Raw genomic sequence first — 19,336 nt, forward strand, 5'->3', positions numbered from 1 at the left:
CATATTTAATTAGTGATAGTTTAGTCAAATTATTTATAATAGCTAGTATTTTCTTAAGAGGTATGAAAATGATTAAATGGAGACTCTTTTTGAACGGGAGGGAGTAGTACATTACAAATGTTTTACCTTGGTTTTCTGGGAAATCCACGCCACGGTGGTGTGCTACAAAAATTAAAAGTGGGGTCATTCTCTTTTTATTACTATTCTTTCCGGTCCACAATAAGTATTCCCCTGGTCCATAATAAGGTAAAAATTGCACGGGGCACCTTATTTGGTCGCGCCCCATTTAACCTATACCCATTTTTTTAAAAAGTTTTAACTTGTACCCACTTTTTAAACAACTTCAGCCCCCTTTCTCCTCCTCCTTCTCCTCCTTCGTTTTCTTCTTCTTCTTCTTTCTTCTGTTGCTGTTGGTGCTGCTATGAAACTTCAGTTCATGGGATGATTGCCATAAGTATGTTTATCAGATTATTTAAAAATAAATTATAAATAATTACGTAAGTTAGTAGACAATAATTTGTGAATATTTCCACGTAATTCTGTTCTTTTCACGTTTATTATTTTCAAATTTTATGATTTAGATATTGTTGGCAATCTGATTATTTTATAATAGTAATACACTATGAAAGAATAAGGTGATTATTTATCTAGTATGCTAGAAAGCTTTTTCAAAAATTTTAGCTATTTTAGTGCTGAAGTTTTTACAAGAATTAAATAACTTCAGCATCTTCTGCTGAAGTTTTTGGAAAAGCTTATCCAGGACAAAAAAACTTCAGCTTATTTAGTGCTGAAGTTTTTACAAATAAACTAAATAATTTCAGCATCTTCTGCTGAAGTTTTTGAAAAAGTTTTATGACAAAACTAATGAATCCAGGACAAAGAAACTTCAGCTATTTTAGTGCTGAAGTTTTTACAAATGAACTAAATAACTTCAGCATCTTATCTAGGATAAAAAAACTTCAGTGTATTGCCTTTGCTACTTCAGGCCCGTTTACTAGAATGCTGAAGTTTGCGTGATTGCCTTTGCTACTTCAGTCCCGTATGTTGAAGTTCGCGAAAAAGTGGGTACACTTGCAATTTTTTTTACAAAGCGGGCATAAGTTAAAACGTGACTCAAAAAGTGAGTGTAGATGCAAATCCTCCCATAATAAGTGACCAATTTGTTTTTTATTTTGGTCCAAAATAAATGTCCATTTATTATAATAAAAAAAATCCAATTTGTTTTTCCAAAATTAACCTTATGTACGTATCCCTAAAAAGTCATTTACTCCTCACATTAGAGAAGAGAAGAGAAGTGCTACTATAACTATGGTGCAACATTTAATGAATGGTACTTTAGTCATACTAACTATTTTTGTCTAAAATTTAGTATTTCCTTAATGGGTGTGCCCAAAGCAAATTGATCACTTATTGTGAACCGAAGGGAGTATTTTTATATAATCAAGAAAAGATTTAATTTATTTTTCCAAAATTATCCTCACGTATATATCTCTAAAAAGTCTTTTACTCGTCACATTAAATTAATAGTAATCACACTAATTATTTTTTATCTAGAATTTAATATTTTTTTAATAGCTGTGTCCAAAGTAAATTGGTCTTATTGTGGAGCGGAACTTGTTGTCGGTCTTTGCTATCTTTTGCCCCCTCTCCCCTTTACCCAACTGACCACTTACCCCCTTTTCGCTTTGAATTACTCCCACGACTAATACTAGTAGTAGTATAGAATTTGTCATTCTTCATGTAAACTCCAATCTTTCTTTCTCTTTCTTCACGCAATCCAATATATTTCTTGCATTTTTGTTCTCCCCCCTTTTCTTGATTTGGTCTTGTTACTAAGTTATTAACAGAACAACCCTTTTTTCCCCGATTGTGGACTATTTTTTTTTTTCTGTCTGTAGACAGAATATTTATCTCGTGACATAATACATGTGTGCACATATGAGCATTCTATCCGGTTGAATTCTTAATTTATATTCAAGATTGTGTATTTGTTCATCCAACAAGGGGAGAATTCTATTTTCTTGAATTTTCCAGCTGGTTTCTTGGATGTTGACCTGAATTTATTAAAGGAGCTTAAACTCTGTACTTATTATTGTTTTATTGTTATTTTTGGTATTGAGATTCATGCTTGGAGTGAGACAATGGAGAGGTTTATGGCCTGCTTTCATTTTTCTTTAACACCTTGTTCATAGTTTTAGTTAAGACAAGATGAAAAATCTTCTCAAGAAGCTCCATTTAATGCCAAATGAATCAGTGGATTCAGAAGGGTCAACGTCATCAGCAAAGACCAAGAGATTAAGTGATGTTTCATTCCCTGATAATAAGCCCTTTTCAGCTATATCAGGATGGTTAAATTCAGTTACTAATAGGCATAATAGTCCTAGTCCTCCATCATCTTCAAATGTGAGTAGAGGGAATCATAATAGAATGGAGCCTTGTGATTCTGCCAGTAGTAATGGATTAGATGCTGCTTTAGATACTGTAAGGCGCGATTCGGAGTCTAGCAATTCGAGGGAACCTGATATAGAGGAAGAATATCAAATACAAATGGCTCTGGAGTTGAGTGCAAAGGAAGATCCTGAGGCAGTTCAGATTGAAGCTGTTAAACAGATAAGTTTAGGCTCTTGTGCCCCAGAGAATACTCCAGCTGAAATTGTTGCTTATAGATATTGGGTAAGTTTGTTTTCATCTAACTGGTTGTTTCTAAATTGCTTTTCTTTAGCTTGCTTCCACTCTTGGCATTAATAGGCATTTCGTTTAGGGTAACTAATTGAATATGTTGTTTTTGGACCTAATTGAGCATGTTAGTGAGTTACTTAAACTGACAATATAAATTCTTGTGTTTTGGTGATCAAGTTTGTTACTGTTCTGGTTGGACAGCGGTTGGTTTCAGCTAAGCATTGCTGGAACAGGTGTTTAATATGCGGTTGCTATTAAGCAAATTCAGTCTTCATTGACCCATCATTGTCAAATAATGATAATGGTACTGACACTACGTTGCCGTTGATTGTACTTGGCATTCCTCAAGCTGTTGGTTATTGGATCATGAACCCTAATGCCGAATCAATTGCTTAGGTTCTTGCCGTTGATTCTTCTAGATCGAATGTGGTCTCAAGCTAGCTGGAGCTCAAAATTATGAAGACGTTGAAACATAATCACGCGGAAGTATAATTCGATGCCATTGCATGTAACAGAAGATGCTTTGACACTGAAATACTAGTACTATAGTGTGTTCTGATGCGGTGTAGTAAATAAACCTGTAAAACATGGATATGTTATCATTTATCAAAAAAGGAAAAAGAAGGGAGATGTTATAGCAATACAAGAATTCATCAGGAAATTGTTACTTAAGTACACGACTCCTAAATGCTGCAGTGAAGTTCATGGAAAATCTGAGAAGTAAAAGAAAACATAGTGCACTTACTTGCTCGATGGATATATTAAAGGCTGAGCAAGGAAGGAGTATAGTAAAGGGAAGTTTCAACTCATGTTTTATAGAAAACACGCTTATACTAGATAATGTGTTTCCCTGACACACTGTGTTCGTCCTTCTCACTAGATGACAGGAAATGACCTGAGTTTAAAAGTGGTTAATTCTCATTTTCGATTCATTTTCTCTTTTAATCCTGGTTTTCTTATTTCAATGCCGTTGATTTGAAAGAAGATAGAAGCATACCCTTACTAACAATCCTGGACCACAAATTACAATTAATCAGGAAAGGACTAAAATTACAAACCGGGCGAGAAAACATTCGGATGGACTTCAGTAGAAGAACCAAATCTGAAGAGTTATGCGCATTACTTCAATTTTCCTATTTGGTTGGGTTTGGGTGTTGGGAAGCCTTAAATCTGATCAGCCCCCAACTGCATAACCAAATCTCAAATGGCATTTCACTGTTAAAAAGGCTATTGTTCATACACAAGGTTTTTATCTCTATTATTTTGTCAGAGTAATTACCATGCACATTCCTCTTTTTCTGTTCTATCCGATTTTGTAGTTGCACATTTTTAGTAACTCTAAGTGATCTGTTTTTAATAATTTTTTCTAAAATTAAAGTTAACACACCCAGAGAACAAGGTTTTATAGAAAATACCGTTGTTTATCATTCGAGTATTTGCTCTATTATTTGATCAACTCATGATGCTTATTTTGCAGAAAACATCCATGTTTCTGTTCCATATTCCACTCTAACGCATGAGTTATCTCATATTTATAGAATTATGAATGCTTTACAGAATTACAATGCTCTAAGCTTTGATGACGAGATCCTCGATGGTTTTTATGATCTGTATGGGATCATGACAGAGTCCAATTCCTCAAAAATGCCCTCCCTTGTTGATCTACAAAGAACACCGGTATCAGACCAGATCGCTTGGGAAGCTATCCTTGTTAATAGAGCTGCGGACTCCAAGCTGTTGAAGCTAGAACAGAAAGCTCTAGAGATGTCTGTCAAGGTCAGGTCAGAATCCATAGGTTTTACAGGTGGCAATTTGGTTCAGACGCTTGCTATGCTAGTTTCTGAACAAATGGGCGGTCGAGTTGGTGATCCTGAAAGCATGTTAGTAGCATGGAGGAGTCTTAGTTATAATCTAAAGGCCACTTTTGGGAGCATGGTTTTGCCTCTCGGTTCTTTGACCATTGGACTGGCTCGTCATCGTGCTTTATTATTCAAGGTACTGACTCTTTTGACCTTCAAAACATTTAAAATTACGCATATATATATATATATATATATATATATGTAAAACTCAGTAGTTTCATGTGTAATTGTTTGGTCAAGGAAGGAGTGCTGGTTGACTATGATATTGAGATGTGTGAATTACCTTATCTTACTTAAGAAGCCTAATTTACTTTCACAGTTGTGTCACGACTGTGATGATACCCATGTTCTATTAAGCGAAGACTACATGCACATTGGGAAAGCTTATTAGTTTTGTAATAGAGGGCATACTATCTTAATATAAACAAATGGAGCTCATTTAGGTAGAACAATAGAAGTGTGCCATGGATAAGCTATTGGACGAGTTTAGTTCAGTTTTATTCGAATGTTTCTTAAATCTTTGTTTGAAGTTGACTCAAACATGAGTTAAATCCAGTACATCCTCCCCATATACTGTTCAGCATTCCACATCCGTCGTTTCTGGTGTTGTATGCAGGTGTGCTATATCCTCCTTTATAGACATGTGAATTCAAGTATGCTGTGCCTTAATCAAATCTGAGTTGAATCCAGTAATGTCCCCCACATTCTGTTCAGCATTCTGCATCTATCTTTCTTCTGTTTGTGCATAAGTGATATATCTCCATCTTTACTGGAGAATCAATGGCAAGTGTCTGCATGATATCCTTGTCACTTGTCAGTAGCTTTAAATATCAAACATCATGTCTGTTGATGCATGATATTAACTTAGAGTATGTTTTCCTTTGTCCCATGTAATTTGTTAGGCTTTAGGAATATTTAACTATATCCCCCACATCTCCGACGGATTTGATTAAAATGAAATTTTGCTACGTTCATTAAAATTTTGAGCCAAAAAATAACAGCCTTGTATTGACTGTATCTAAGCCAAAATGACTTGAAAAGTGAAATTGCAGAAAACAGAGCTTGTAGGCACTCATGTTTTTATAGTTTAGGTTCCATACCCTCTCAATCAATAAAATTTATTCCGTTACACCTATGGCTAGCACATTCTGCCAACTTCTTTTTTATTTTGTTGTAAAGTGTTTAGTATTGCATATCTCAATTTTGAGACTAGAAAGTCAGTATTTTTTGTTTTCAAGAGTTAAAGAATAAGAAAAAGTATGAAAGGAATCAGATCATACCAAACATTCAAGATGGAATTCTTTTAGCTTTTCTCTAAGAAAAAAGATTCTTTCGCTCCTTGCCTTTCCCTTCTCTTAAGTAAGAAAGCTTAGATCTCCATGCCGTTGCCTTTCTCAAGTTAGGTATTGTTTGTCATCTTTTTCTTATTTGAGCAATGTATTTTTGGTCAAACAAATTATATTGTTGAAATAAGCAAAAAGAATGGCAACACGTATCTCACCTAAAGAAAGCCAGATTTGCTTCAAATAACTTATTTTGTGTGTGTGTGTGTGTGTGTGTGTGCATGCGTGTGTATGTGTATACATGTCTGTGTGATTTATGTATAATGTTTTCCTTCAAACAAAGAAAATAGTAAAACATACTGGAGGTAAACTTCCTCTTAATCTAATAAGCATCAAAAAAAGGAAAGAAATTGAAAATAGCTAAAATGACATGTGGATTTGCTGCTAAATCATGTAGCTTGACCCGAGGACCAGTCAAGCTGGATTCTCATGTATCTTGAACATATTATGGGGTACACCATAGCACCTCCTTTGATAAAACTTTTGGGTTTCACCCCATTATGTAGTTCTTATAATTGTTTATTATTACTACTATGATTTTCTATCACTGTTGTTTTTTGTCTTCATCTCTTGGCTTGTGCTAATGATCAATCGTGCCCTTTCCTTTTGGCTATGATTTGATGTACTTCTGAAAATGTGTGCAGGTTTTGGCTGATAGTGTGGGGCTCCCTTGCCGATTAGTGAAAGGGCAAGAATACACAGGTTCAGATGAAGTTGCAATGAACTATGTAAAGATTGAAGATGGAAGGTTCCTACCATTAATCTTCTTTCTTTCTTATTCAAATTTTATAATTTCATTTGTGATTCCTATTATTTCATAACTTAAATGGTGTACAGTCAGTTAGCATTTTCATAAGCAAGGGTATATTAAACATTCAAGCAAGACTGCTGGATAAATCTTCTTTGGTTTTGGCTAAAACATCTCTTTTTTGATAAGTCATATACACATCTTTTCTTCAAAGTAACAAGGCGATCAATCTAAAACTTTTAATTTTGTTTCTCCTATTTCTTTCATAATTTAGTAGCTTTTTTTTTGTGCTTAGATTTGTGCTGTTTTTTATTTTCTAAAAATATATAATTGAATTCTTCTCGAAAGAAAAGTTCTTTTCTAGGATATAATTACTCTCCTGAAGTTGCCTTTTCTTTTTACGAAGTCATATGCTTTGCAGGGAATATATTGTTGATTTGATGGCAGACCCTGGCACTCTTATTCCCTCTGATACATCTGGAACACAAGTAGACTATGAGGAATCTATCCTCTCCATAAGTCCATCGTCCAAAGATGTTGATTCTCATATGGGTTCTTCTAGTAGTGGGGTTGCTTGTTCGTCAGAATATCATTCCGGGTATGGCATGGCAGAGAGGATATCCAGGGTCGGGGGAAGCAGTGCGGGAAATGAATCTCCCTCTTCAAGTAATAATTCAGAAAAGCAGATTAAAGCTGAGAAAGGATGCAATAACCCCTCTAATGAATTTACAAAGCTTCAGACCGTGAAGAAGGGGCAGGTACAGGAAACTTCACCCAGGACTGGGCATGCAAGATCTCCTTATACACATGCAAGATCACCTTCCTGGACTGAAGGTGTTAGCTTCCCGGCCGTACGGCGAATGAAAGTAAAGGATGTTTCACAGTACATGATTGATGCTGCTAAAGAAAATCCACAGCTAGCTCAAAAGCTTCATGATGTTTTACTTGAAAGTGGGGTTGTTGCACCACCAAATCTGTTCACTGAAATCTATACAGAGGAGTTGGATGAATCCCCTGAGGAGGGAAAATCTGGGCCAGAGGATATGGAAAGTAAGGGGAGCGATGAGATTGAGAAAATCAAGAGTCAAGCTGAGAAAATCAATAGTTTCTTGCCTCCTTTGCCTTATCATGGTATGTCCAAGGCCAATCCCCTTGGGCCTTTTGGTCCTCATCCTGATGGCGGAGAAGTTAGTGGGCATCAAGTTTCTCCACACTCTGAACTGGCTGCAGTGAAATTCACGAAAAGCATGCCTGTTGCTGCAGCTGCTGCGGCAGCAGCAGCTGTGGTTGCCTCTTCAATGGTAGTTGCTGCAGCAAAGACCACATATGGTTCAAAAGCTGATCTCCCTGTTGCAGCTGCTGTGACAGCCACAGCTGCAGCGGTGGTAGCAACAACTGCAGCTGTCACTAAGCAATACGAAAACCTGGAGCCGTCTGCTCATTCACCAGATAGTCCTGCATTTTTCCTTAATTTAATAGACTCTGGAAGAGTTGATGGAGATGCCGATGGTGCTGTATATGAGCAGCGGGGTAGTGGTGATCAAGTGCATGAGGCATTAGGAGTGAATTCTGAGAGTGGAAGAATATCAGATAGGTCAACCGGTAATGATAGTGTTAAATCTGATGTGACACTTGATGATGTCGCAGATTGTGAGATTCCATTCGAGGATATCACCTTGGGTGAGCGTATCGGACTTGGTATTGACCTGCATTAAATATTTACATTAGTAGAAGCTTCTATAAAGTAGGTAAAATCTGTGTCGTGTTACATTTTCATAGTTTCACTATCTTTCCATTGCAGGATCTTATGGGGAGGTCTATCGTGGAGACTGGCACGGAACTGTAAGTTCATGTATTCTTGTGCCAATTAGATTTCTTTCTTTAGTTTTAGGTTTTTCTGTAATGAATTTTTGCATTTTTTTACTTTACATAGTTGAGAGCTTGAACTTCTTTTATCATCTAATTATTAGATGCAAAGTTGTTTGTTCAACTTAGAGAGTAATGATATAGGGCATCTGAAACTTGTGGAGGTTCTTAGTGTGTGAAGTTATTGAAGACTGCCAAGTTTTATCTACACTTTTGTATTCTTGGAGATAAATTTGTACCACATTAGCTTTGAAGAGTCTCCTGAATAGTTTATAATGGCCTTGAGCTACTCCATATTCTTTGACTTGAAGTTTTGGGTTGGATCCTCATATTCTTTGACAAACTATTCTCTCACGCGTGCTGAAGAGTGTTGGAGATATACAAATTCTCATACTGGGTATTTAAGGGCATTCAAAGACCTTTATAAACCCTTATTAGATCCTGTATATACCTGATGTGGGATTTTGTATACCGAGGACATGCATGATTGCTCTTAGTTGATTCAACATAGATAGGTCAGCCAAAGCTGCCGACAATAACTCAATTACAAAAATATTTGCTCTTCCTGAACTTATTTACTCTTCTTACACTTGTCATTTTCCCAAAATAAATAAACAAACTAGTAAGAAGTCTGTCCACTATGAATTACATTTTGTTTAGCATGTGACCATTATTTAAAGTTGTAATAGACTTTTTGGCAGTATCCTTTTCCTTTTTCTTTCTGCAAATTTTGAATGTCCATGCCTCTTTGGGAAAATGTCCGACTGGATCACTTTCTTCATGATTTCACGGCCCCTGTTATTGCGGATTAGCGGTGAATGTGATATAGCTGATATCTTAAGTTTGGTATGGACTGTTTATTTTGTTTTAACTTCAGGTTGTTTCTAAAATCTGTATTTGGGTTATTGAGTCATACTTCACTTGCGTCAAATATAAATGGGAGAATGGATAGCTCTGACAAGCCTTCGTCATTGTCACCAACTGAATATGATACAATGTGGAACTTTCTTATTTTCAGGAAGTCGCTGTGAAGAAATTCATAGACCAAGATATAACTGGTGAATCCCTTGAAGAATTTAAGAGTGAGGTATACCATTTCTTGTCCAGCATAGGCCCGTTTTCCCTGGTTTTTCAGCATTTTTTGTAAATTACAATTCATGGCATTACTATCTTAGTCAGATGTCTTATTTTTTTTCTTCTTGATGATGCATGCCCGGAATCTTTAGAAAGTCATTGAACAATTTTGAAAAGCTAATGAATAAATGCCAAAGGAGGTTCTAATTTTCTGTAAAGATTCCGGAAGAAGAACACTAAGATGGGGATACACGCCCTAGTACTACAGACCTAACAATAAGAAGACTAGCTCAATTCATGCCCTAGTCACTGACTCGCTATAGTCCAGCACAGGATACTGGCAGAAAGTAATGCTTGCTTTTAAGTTATAATTATCAACTGATGGGATAAGAGAAGGATAGCCTAGTGGTAAAGACCCAATAATCCAATCATAAATTTGGGGGTTCATGCGACCAGGGGAGCAAAGTGGGAATGGGCCACAGTTGGCTCCTGGGTAGGGGTGTTGAGAGAGGAGTTTACCATGTCAAAAGAAAAAAGTGTGGAGTTACATCAGATAGATTTTGTGAGGTTGGTGTAACGAGAATGCTTGATCTTTGTGAAAGTAGTGACCCATGCAGGGTAATAAAAGGAATATATTGCTAAAGTTGGGCCAACATCGAAACGGGGAAGTATGCTGCATATATGCTTTAATGGAAGTATACTCTTCCAACTAGAATTGGCAAAATCATTTTTGCTTTCTGTGCATCATGTCATGGTTTGTAATAGCAGACTAACTGATTGAGTCAAGTAACCTTCCCGTTTCTCAGTTGTTTGATGATCATGTAAATATGTTCAATGATTCTGAATTTATTTCCTGGGATGCTACCAAATTTTATTCAGATCTATTTTTTTTTTTTAACTGAGTTTGAATTTTCAATTTCAAGCTGTCAGAAAATTGTTTGTTTTCTAAATTGATCCTTCGTTCTTACATATGAGTCAAAAGCTATATGAAAACATTTTTTCATGTTTGCTGTTTATTCAGCTAGATCATTCCTCTAGGTTCTTCTTACTTTGTAGCTTTTGGTAACAAACTGACAGTATGTCCTAAATAGATGATATGTAGTCATTCTTTTATCAGTTCCTTTCTATCATCCAAAGCTGCTGAAAGTTTTCTCCAGTGAGTTCAATTCTTTGACCGATTTGCCTGATTCGAACTGTTAATGATGCAGTATCTTAAGTGATTTTACTAAATTACGTGGCTTCTATTTTAAGATTCTTCAGAGTTTTTTTACTCCTAGTAGGATTTCTTTCAGAAGGTTGTTGCAAATATATTTGTGCATTTAACCATTTGTAATCTGCTTCTTACACTAACAAAGTCAGTAGCCATTGCTGTAATCCTGGCAACTCTTGTGTTATTTAGCGTAAAATGAAGATCTCAATCTTACTCGAACTCAATATTGCCTTGGAAGGTGAGGATCATGAAAAGACTCCGGCATCCTAATGTAGTCCTGTTCATGGGTGCTGTTACTCGTCCTCCAAACCTTTCAATTATTACCGAGTTTCTTCATAGGTACATCAAAACACTGTTATTTTTTGTTTTGGGGTATTTCTTGTCCTCCAGGATTTTTCAAGTTGTCAAATTGCCTTTATGAAGCTTGAAAATTTTAAATGTAATTTGTCTGTCAGCTGCGAATTTTAGATTTAACCATTTGAATGCTTGAATTCAAATTATATTTTGGTTTGCAGAGGCAGTTTGTACAGATTAATTCATCGGTCCAACAATCAGTTAGATGAACGGAGAAGATTGAGGATGGCTCTTGATGCTGTATGCTCCACTTCTCTCTCTCTTTTTAACTTCTCCATTGGTTCAGCCCTTCTAGATTACATGGTGACTTTCTATTGCATGTAATTTATTGAATCAACAGGCTCGAGGGATGAACTATCTACACAATTGCACTCCTATGGTAGTTCATCGTGATTTGAAGTCTCCAAATCTCCTTGTGGATAAGAACTGGGTTGTGAAGGTGGAGTCCCTTAACTTGGAAACCTAGGGAATGATACTGCATCGTTCAATTCAATTTCCATGTAACGCATAACTATTTGTGACTCTAGGTATGTGATTTTGGGTTATCGAGAATGAAGCAGAGCACCTTTCTTTCTTCAAGGTCAACTGCTGGGACGGTAAGCAGGAGGGATTTGATTCAATTACTTGGGACATGCTTCTTTCAACCTTTGTCTTTTTATTTCCCATAGTTTCTACATTCTTTTAGCTGTTGTGTCTTGCCAATATGCTTTGACATTCTCCAATGCTTGATATTCTTCTCCATACGGTGCTTCTTGTTTCCACGACTTTATTTCATTATGGTGCCTTTCTTGATGGAACTTGTAATGTTCCAGTCATGCATACATCTAATTTTTGTACATCATTTTATATCAGCCCTTTTGTAGAAGATAGCTCCATGCTGTTGGTCTTAAAACACTTCAGGCTTTCGGAGATGTTTTCATTGCCAAGTTTCTACTTCAAAAAGGTGGTCGCTGTGATCCATGATTCAAAAATAACTTAAATTTATGGCATGTATCTAGGCTTCCAGTTACATATTTTAGTCCTTTGCAAGATTATCAAAACTTAATCCTGAAGTTGTGAAAAAGGTTTTACCTTGTTACCTGAGCGCATGATGGACTTGTTGCAGAAGTAGGACTCCTGCTCTTTATATATTAGTTTTGAATGAAGTAATTGAACATATAGTGGGAGGCAGTTCCGAAATGACAATAATTTGCTTATTTCTAATGTCGTTCCACATGTTCTCTTAAACCTTGATGCATAAATATAATTCTATAGATTTCCGTTGTTTGCGGAGCTTCACATCTTATATAGTGGTTATAGTATTCATAAAGTTGGAAAATTCTATTAATACTGTATGCATTGCCGTTCGTCATAATACCATATGTAAATTTTCCCTTTCTGCTGATATATGTCGGGAATTAGCAGTTATAATGGAATATCCTTGCTGAATCTGTCAATTTTCAGAAGACAAGTTTACTATATTGTAATTAACTTATATATTAGTTTTGAATGAAGTAATTGAACATATAGTGGGAGGCAGTTCCGAAATGACAATAATTTGCTTATTTCTAATGTCGTTCCACATGTTCTCTTAAACCTTGATGCATAAATATAATTCTATAGATTTCCGTTGTTTGCGGAGCTTCACATCTTATATAGTGGTTATAGTATTCATAAAGTTGGAAAATTCTATTATTACTGTATGCATTGCCGTTCGTCATAATACCATATGTAAATTTTCCCTTTCTGCTGATATATGTCGGGAATTAGCAGTTATAATGGAATATCCTTGCTGAATCTGTCAATTTTCAGAAGACAAGTTTACTATATTGTAATTAACTTGGACGACTCTTGTAGTTAAGCCTGTGCTTCACAAAATGATCACAGTTTTGATGGTAGAAAATTAACGCTTGCAAACCATTAGTGTTTGTTAGAATACTAGGGTATGGACTGTTGTATAGCACTTGTTTACAGTAAGTTTTCACACATTAGTAAATTTTTACTTTTATCAAAAATACTAGGTAATGGGACTGCTGCTTTTGTGAAGTTTCACTGAATTAAAGTTATTCATGTATTATGTATAATTTTTGTTTAACTAAAACCGGCAAACAGTACGGCAAGTTTCTGTATCATGATTCTCTGCAAGAGTTTGATGCATTATAATTTATACATTTGACTCTTGTTGTTGCTAGCTTTACTCCGTCCTTCTGCATCAACTACCAATCTGCTGCATCTTTTTGTTTTCAGGCCGAGTGGATGGCCCCAGAAGTGCTGAGAAATGAGCCTTCAGATGAGAAGTATGTCTTAAAACCATATTACCCTATTCAAAGTGTTAATAAAGATGTATTAATTGAAACCAAAAAAAAAAAAAAGAGGCAAGAATCAGAAGAATCCTACAAATATTAGGGTGGCATATTTCAACAATGAGTTCCTTCGCTGTCTTTTATATATGGTTGTTGATGTTGTGCCATGATATCATGCCGTACAGATGTGATGTATATAGCTATGGTGTCGTGCTATGGGAGCTCTGTACTCTGCAGCAGCCATGGGGAGGAATGAACCCCATGCAAGTTGTTGGTGCAGTTGGATTTCAGCATCGCCGTCTTGACATACCAGATGACATGGATCCTGCTATTGCAGACATCATTAGAAAATGCTGGCAAACGTGAGAACATTTAATCTTTCAGTCATTCGGCCCCTATTTGAGCTTCCTCCACTATCTTTTACTCACTTCTTTAGAGCTTATCAGGCTAGCTAATGGTTTTGGTTACTATAAGAATCAGTGTTTATCATATGTTGTCAGGTTCACTTCCTATATTAGAGTGTTCAGTGCTTCTATTAATATCTGCACAATGACACACTTATAAAGAGTAAGGGTTGCTTGGGTCGTTGATTCGTTGTAGATCGACCTCAAAGTGTCAATGTAGCTGGGTTTACCACTTCACTACATTTAGATAATGTAATGGTTCGAGTCTCTTCTTTTAAAGTCTACCAAGGAGATCATAGTTGTATAACCTACTACATGAAATCAATTAAGTAATTTGATGATTGTATCTGAAAAAACATACCTGAAATCCTGCATCCAAGGGTGTGGCCTAGTAATCATGAAGTGGGTTTAAATCTTGGAGATCAGGGATTAAATCTAAGCAGAGACAGAAAATACTAGGTGACTTCTTCCTATTTGCCTAAGCCTTGGTGGACAGAGTTACCCGGTACCTATGCTGGTTGGGTAGTTGGACACGGTGGAATAGGCAAAGTGTACACAAGTTTGCCTAGACATCACCGTTATAAGAAAAAAAGAAAAAACGATGGAGTGAGTCACTTATAGATGATGTCGGTATCAAAGTCTCGGCATGACAATCATGCCATTAGTATTGACAAAATATAGTACTTGCAGTGTGCGGATACAAGGTCATCTATGTTTTGTTGATGTTAAAATCTTATACTTTTTTTGCTTTTCCTGCTTAACGTGCAGAGATCCAAAGTTGCGGCCTTCATTTGCTGAGATAATGGCTGCTTTGAAACCACTGCAAAAGCCTATAACCAGTTCACAAGTACCAAAACCACTGGGGAACAGAGGTCAAGAAAAGGATCGGTCATAAAGAAACTTGGATAATCCAGCAGCACAACAGGTTTAGGACAGAAGGGAAACGGAATTTTTATATTTATTGGAAATGAAGACAGGTTCATATTTGCTCAACCAGAAATTGAAGGAAGCCAAAGGATCTGTCAACAAGACATATACTTCATATTGAGTCAATTGTGATTCTTTTTTCTTCTTCTTTTGTTTTCTGGCAGTTGTCAACCCACAGTCCTCAAAGTTGTGTATTTTCTCTCATGTATATTCATTTTTGGGATCTCTTTGTAATTACAGAGTGATTGAGAATATTTTCCAAACTCTTCATACTGAAGCCGAAAGAAAAGCAATGGTATTGAGATGCTTGATTATCCAGTGGCCAGAAGCAGAGTTTTACCATGTTTTTTTTTGTTTTTAAATTTAAAGATTTAGTTAATCATCTACCCTGTTAATGAAGCTTTTAGTTGAAAGCACAGGCATGATTTGGGCACAAAAGCCGGAGAACCCTAAACCTTAAACCCTGAATCTTAAGCATGTCGCCTAGTGGTCAATATAGTAAGGTGAAAATTATAGAAGACAAGGTTCACATTCTAGTAGAACCTTCAGTGTCTTTTTCTATCTATCTAAGCTTTGATGCTGAAGAGAGATAATAGGTATTGGTGGAATAGTCAAACTGTACATAAGTTGGTTCGGACACCACAATTTTTAAAGTCTATAAGAAAAAGGGAGGAAAAAAACTGAGGCATGTAAAGATAAGGTAGGGACCATTTACAACTGAATGCAGTTGAGTTAACTACAAATATCTGCTACTCTTGTTATCATATGCTCAATTCAAATCCAAAAAAATGGCAACCTTCTTTGGATCACCACCATTTGTGTCTCACCCAATTACCAGAACCAACTTCTCTTCATCCTCACAAACTCCTCCTCCTTCTCAGCCACCAAATCAACCTCCACAACTGCAAACCCCACCATCTCAAAATCTAAGTGCAACTTCTTCAGAGCCTCCATCACCAGTCACTGCAGCTAATGTGCAGCCACAAAAGCCTGGTAGTAAACCTGCTCGCTTATCGACAACTGCAGAATCTACTGATTGGATTGCCTCTTCCTTAACAAGGAGATTTGGCCTTGGTGCTGGACTTGCTTGGGCTGGTTTTCTTGCTTTTGGAGTTGTTTCTGAGCAAATCAAAACTCGCCTTGAAGTGTCTCAACAAGAAACAAATACAAGGTAAAATTTTCATCATATGTAATTCCGCATTTTATTTGTTTCATATGCTTTCTTCTCTATATAATCATCAATATCTTAATCAAAAAATATTAACTCTTCCTATTATCTAATCGTCAGGGTTGTCGAGAAAGAAGAAGAAGTGGTCTTGCCCAATGGGATAAGGTACTGAGCCTTCTATATGTAGACATGCTTTCCTATTCTCATCATACAATATGCATAGCATACTTGAGTTAATTTCACTTTATTCACATCATAGTAAAGTCGCAAACTAATTAAACTTTACCCACTATAACTTATAACTACAAAGTCACAAAAATATTTTTTAGCATATAAGAGTAACTGAATTTTATGCACTATAATAGTAAAGTAACTAAACTTTACTCACTGTAACAACATAATTTACCCATCAGGTGACTTTATTGTAATAATGAGTACATTTTAGTTATGTTAATGTGATAATAAAAAATAAAGAAAAGGGCTAAACATATCCCTGTATTATCAGAAAAGGTTTAAATGTACCTCTCGTTATACTTTCAGTCCAAATATACCCCTGTCGTTACACTATCAGTTTAAATATACCCCATTTCCGTTAAGTTTGTCCAAAGTGGACATCCAATCCTGCGAGGCACTGAAATTTGATGAGGTGGATACCATATGGCTTACTGTCACGGGGGCGTTTTTGGTCAGCCCAAAGTCACACCCGCGCGGCAGTCAAGTTCCGCACTTGACTCAGCCTTCCTTAACACTTAACCAATTTTCAGCAAATTTGGCTTAAACGAAATTTAGGCAACAATCAGAAATTTAAGAACACAAAGCAACTACGAAAAAATTCCCAACCTTTGCATTAATTTCGAAAATATACAAAGGACCCTCACTTTGCTATGAACACAATCCGCTCACAGCCCACTTTTGGTAAGAACACAAGTCGTTCTTGGCCAACACTAAGACCTGCCCTATGCCCAGCCTTAGCCCCTTTGAAACACTTTGAAACCCTCACGTTTCACTCTTGTTTCCCACTTATAATTTCACACGAAATTACCACACTACTTCTGCCTAAGTCCAAAGGCCCTGTTTATAGAACATAGGCAGCCCTTAAACTTGACAGCACATGACACTTGTCGTCTACAGCTTTTGCCACTTGTCGGGCTAAGTTTAAATCTTGTTCCTAACATGTAGTTGACATCCCCAACTACTTAGGACATGATATACACGAAATGGATAATGGATACAAGCATAATCAGTCATGGGAGGTTATGGGTACAAGTGGTTATGAAACTGTAACCGCCAACTACTTTGGCATGTGCCTTGCATGTATCTTTTGACTTGGTCAGCTATGCTTCACGCCCAAGGCTTGCTTTGTGCCAATCCTTAGCTCATTTTGACATTGCTCCGCACCAATGTCTCACCCGCAACCTGCTGCCATGATTTTGCCGCCCGCACACCGCCTTGGCCTAGTTTCTACCTTGCCCATGTCAACCTTTGTTTCCCTCGTACTATTGCTTGTATTTTCCTTCACATAGCCTTGCCTTAGCTATTGAAAGCCTTTGCCATCATCCTGCCTTCCCGCTTTGCCTTAGCTTAGCCCGCACATAGCTGCCACAACCCAAAAGTGCCATGCCTTCGACTTTGGCGCGCATGCCGTGCCATGCTGCCCTAACATTGCCCATGCTGCCTCATCAAGCCTTTGCCAAGCGCGCCTTGCCTGTCCCAAGGCCTTGGCCAATACTTGCCCACAACAGCCCCAAATGACAATGTCTTGTCCGTCGCCCGCATGATCGTGTCGCCTGCACATAGGCCATTGACAAGACCATCACGCCCAAATCCTTGCCACAGCCGTGCCACGCCCGATTACAAAGAGTTAGGGTCTAACACTTACCATCTCAGCGCCCCTAACCCAATTTACCCCTCACTACTATTTTTTTTCCACCACTAAAATTTCCTTCCCCTCCATTACTATTCCCACCATTACTGCTACCATGAAAAATATTGTATTTCAAATTTTAGTTTATATATAAATTAGGGGCGTTGAGGTGGCATGCTATGTGGCATCCACCTTATCAAATATCAGTGCCACGTAGGATTGGACGTCCACTATAACAGAAGAAGGGTATATTTGAACTAATAGTATTACAGCAGGCTATATTTGGATCCAAAATATAACGAAAGGTATATTTAAATATTTTTTCATAAAGTACAGGAATATATTCGTCCTTTTCCCTAAAATATAATTTTATGACCTTACTGGTATAGTATGTGAAATTAAGCTGATACTTACTCTTAACGGTAGTTCTAATTGCATATCAAAATACCTGAATCTTCTTACAGATATTATGAACTGAAAATCGGCGGCGGCGCTACTCCACGGCCAGGGGACTTAGTAGTGATAGATGTGAAGGGAAGTGTAGAAGGCAGTGGAGAAGTATTTGTGGATACATTTGGTGGTGATGGCAAGAAAAAGAAGCCATTGGCATTAGTAATGGGATCAAGGCCTTATAGTAAGGGAATTTGTGAAGGTATAGAATATGTTTTAAAGAGTATGAAAGCTGGTGGAAAACGAAGAGTGATTATTCCTCCTAATTTGGGATTTGGTGAAGAAGGAGCAGATTTAGGAACAGGATTGCAAATTCCTCCATCTGCTACTCTTGAGTATATTATTGAGGTCGACAAGGTTTCTATTGCACCTGCTTAATTGATTTCATTTTCTAATCATTAGTGCAACAGAAGAATCAACTCTCTTTCTACATTGAAGATGAAGGTTAACTCTTCTTGCAATTAAGATTCAATGGAGCAAAAACTCGTGTCTATCTTTCATTAACGAGATTTGGACTTTCAGTCTCTGAAATACTGGTTTTTTTTTTATTTTATTATTTTTCATTTCCAAAATTTGATATGACGCCTATTTTTTACAAGAAAGTTATAATATATATTTTTATTAAAAATCTATTCTTCTAATTTTTTGAAATGTAAAGTCTTAATTTTTTCCTTTTATATGAAAAATTCTACTTTTGTATTGAAATATTATTTTTTAAATACCTATATATCCATATTATATAAATCAATTTTAAAAAATACAGGCCTTCAAAATTTGGGACATAAGGCACAAGTCTTACCGGCGATATTCAACATTCAACCAATTGAGATGTGAACTTTTGATCCCTTTACTAAGTAATAAATTTTACGAAGTTAACATATTAGTAAAATTTGAACTATTCAATTATCCATGTGCTATGCTAAATTTGCATTGTTACTCAATTCTAAAAAAATATAACATATTACTTATATAAAGGGATAATAAATACATATATTTTTATTAATTGAAGGTTAAATACGCTTAACCAAATATCACAATAATCAAACTAAGAAATGCCAATAACTGAAGGATCAAATGAGTAATTATCCAAAGATCGGAAGAGCAC

At 36.5% G+C, this 19,336-nt stretch overlaps 2 protein-coding genes across 4 annotated transcripts; both read left to right on the forward strand.

Annotated features, from left to right (window-relative positions):
• The first annotated feature begins 1,617 nt into the window (after nucleotides 1–1,617).
• Nucleotides 1,618–15,067, forward strand: LOC109208120 (serine/threonine-protein kinase EDR1-like). 3 transcript variants are annotated; one of them, XR_002065110.1, is made up of 14 exons: nucleotides 1,618–2,673; nucleotides 4,237–4,674; nucleotides 6,529–6,632; nucleotides 7,039–8,330; nucleotides 8,434–8,474; nucleotides 9,517–9,585; nucleotides 11,021–11,121; nucleotides 11,298–11,376; nucleotides 11,477–11,575; nucleotides 11,664–11,732; nucleotides 11,989–12,079; nucleotides 13,363–13,412; nucleotides 13,604–13,780; nucleotides 14,591–15,067. XR_002065110.1 is itself a non-coding variant. In XM_019371159.1 (13 exons), exons 1-13 carry the CDS (start codon nucleotides 2,209–2,211, stop codon nucleotides 14,715–14,717), a joined length of 3,111 nt encoding a protein of 1,036 aa, XP_019226704.1. In that variant the 5' UTR covers nucleotides 1,619–2,208; the 3' UTR covers nucleotides 14,718–15,067. The 3 variants fall into 3 exon arrangements, 2 of the variants coding, with proteins under 2 accessions (XP_019226704.1, XP_019226705.1); XM_019371159.1 differs by lacking the exon at nucleotides 11,989–12,079 and having other exon boundaries at nucleotides 1,619–2,673; XM_019371160.1 differs by lacking the exon at nucleotides 11,989–12,079 and having other exon boundaries at nucleotides 1,619–2,673; nucleotides 7,054–8,330.
• A 398-nt stretch (nucleotides 15,068–15,465) lies between these two features.
• On the forward strand, nucleotides 15,466–18,762 carry LOC109208121 (peptidyl-prolyl cis-trans isomerase FKBP17-2, chloroplastic-like). Its single transcript, XM_019371161.1, has 3 exons — nucleotides 15,466–15,920; nucleotides 16,038–16,082; nucleotides 18,246–18,762. Exons 1-3 carry the CDS (start codon nucleotides 15,538–15,540, stop codon nucleotides 18,607–18,609), a joined length of 792 nt encoding a protein of 263 aa, XP_019226706.1. The 5' UTR covers nucleotides 15,466–15,537; the 3' UTR covers nucleotides 18,610–18,762.
• The last annotated feature ends 574 nt before the right edge of the window (nucleotides 18,763–19,336 follow it).

Source organism: Nicotiana attenuata, unplaced genomic scaffold, assembly GCF_001879085.1.
Source record: "Nicotiana attenuata strain UT unplaced genomic scaffold, NIATTr2, whole genome shotgun sequence".
Lineage (NCBI taxonomy): Eukaryota > Viridiplantae > Streptophyta > Magnoliopsida > Solanales > Solanaceae > Nicotiana > Nicotiana attenuata.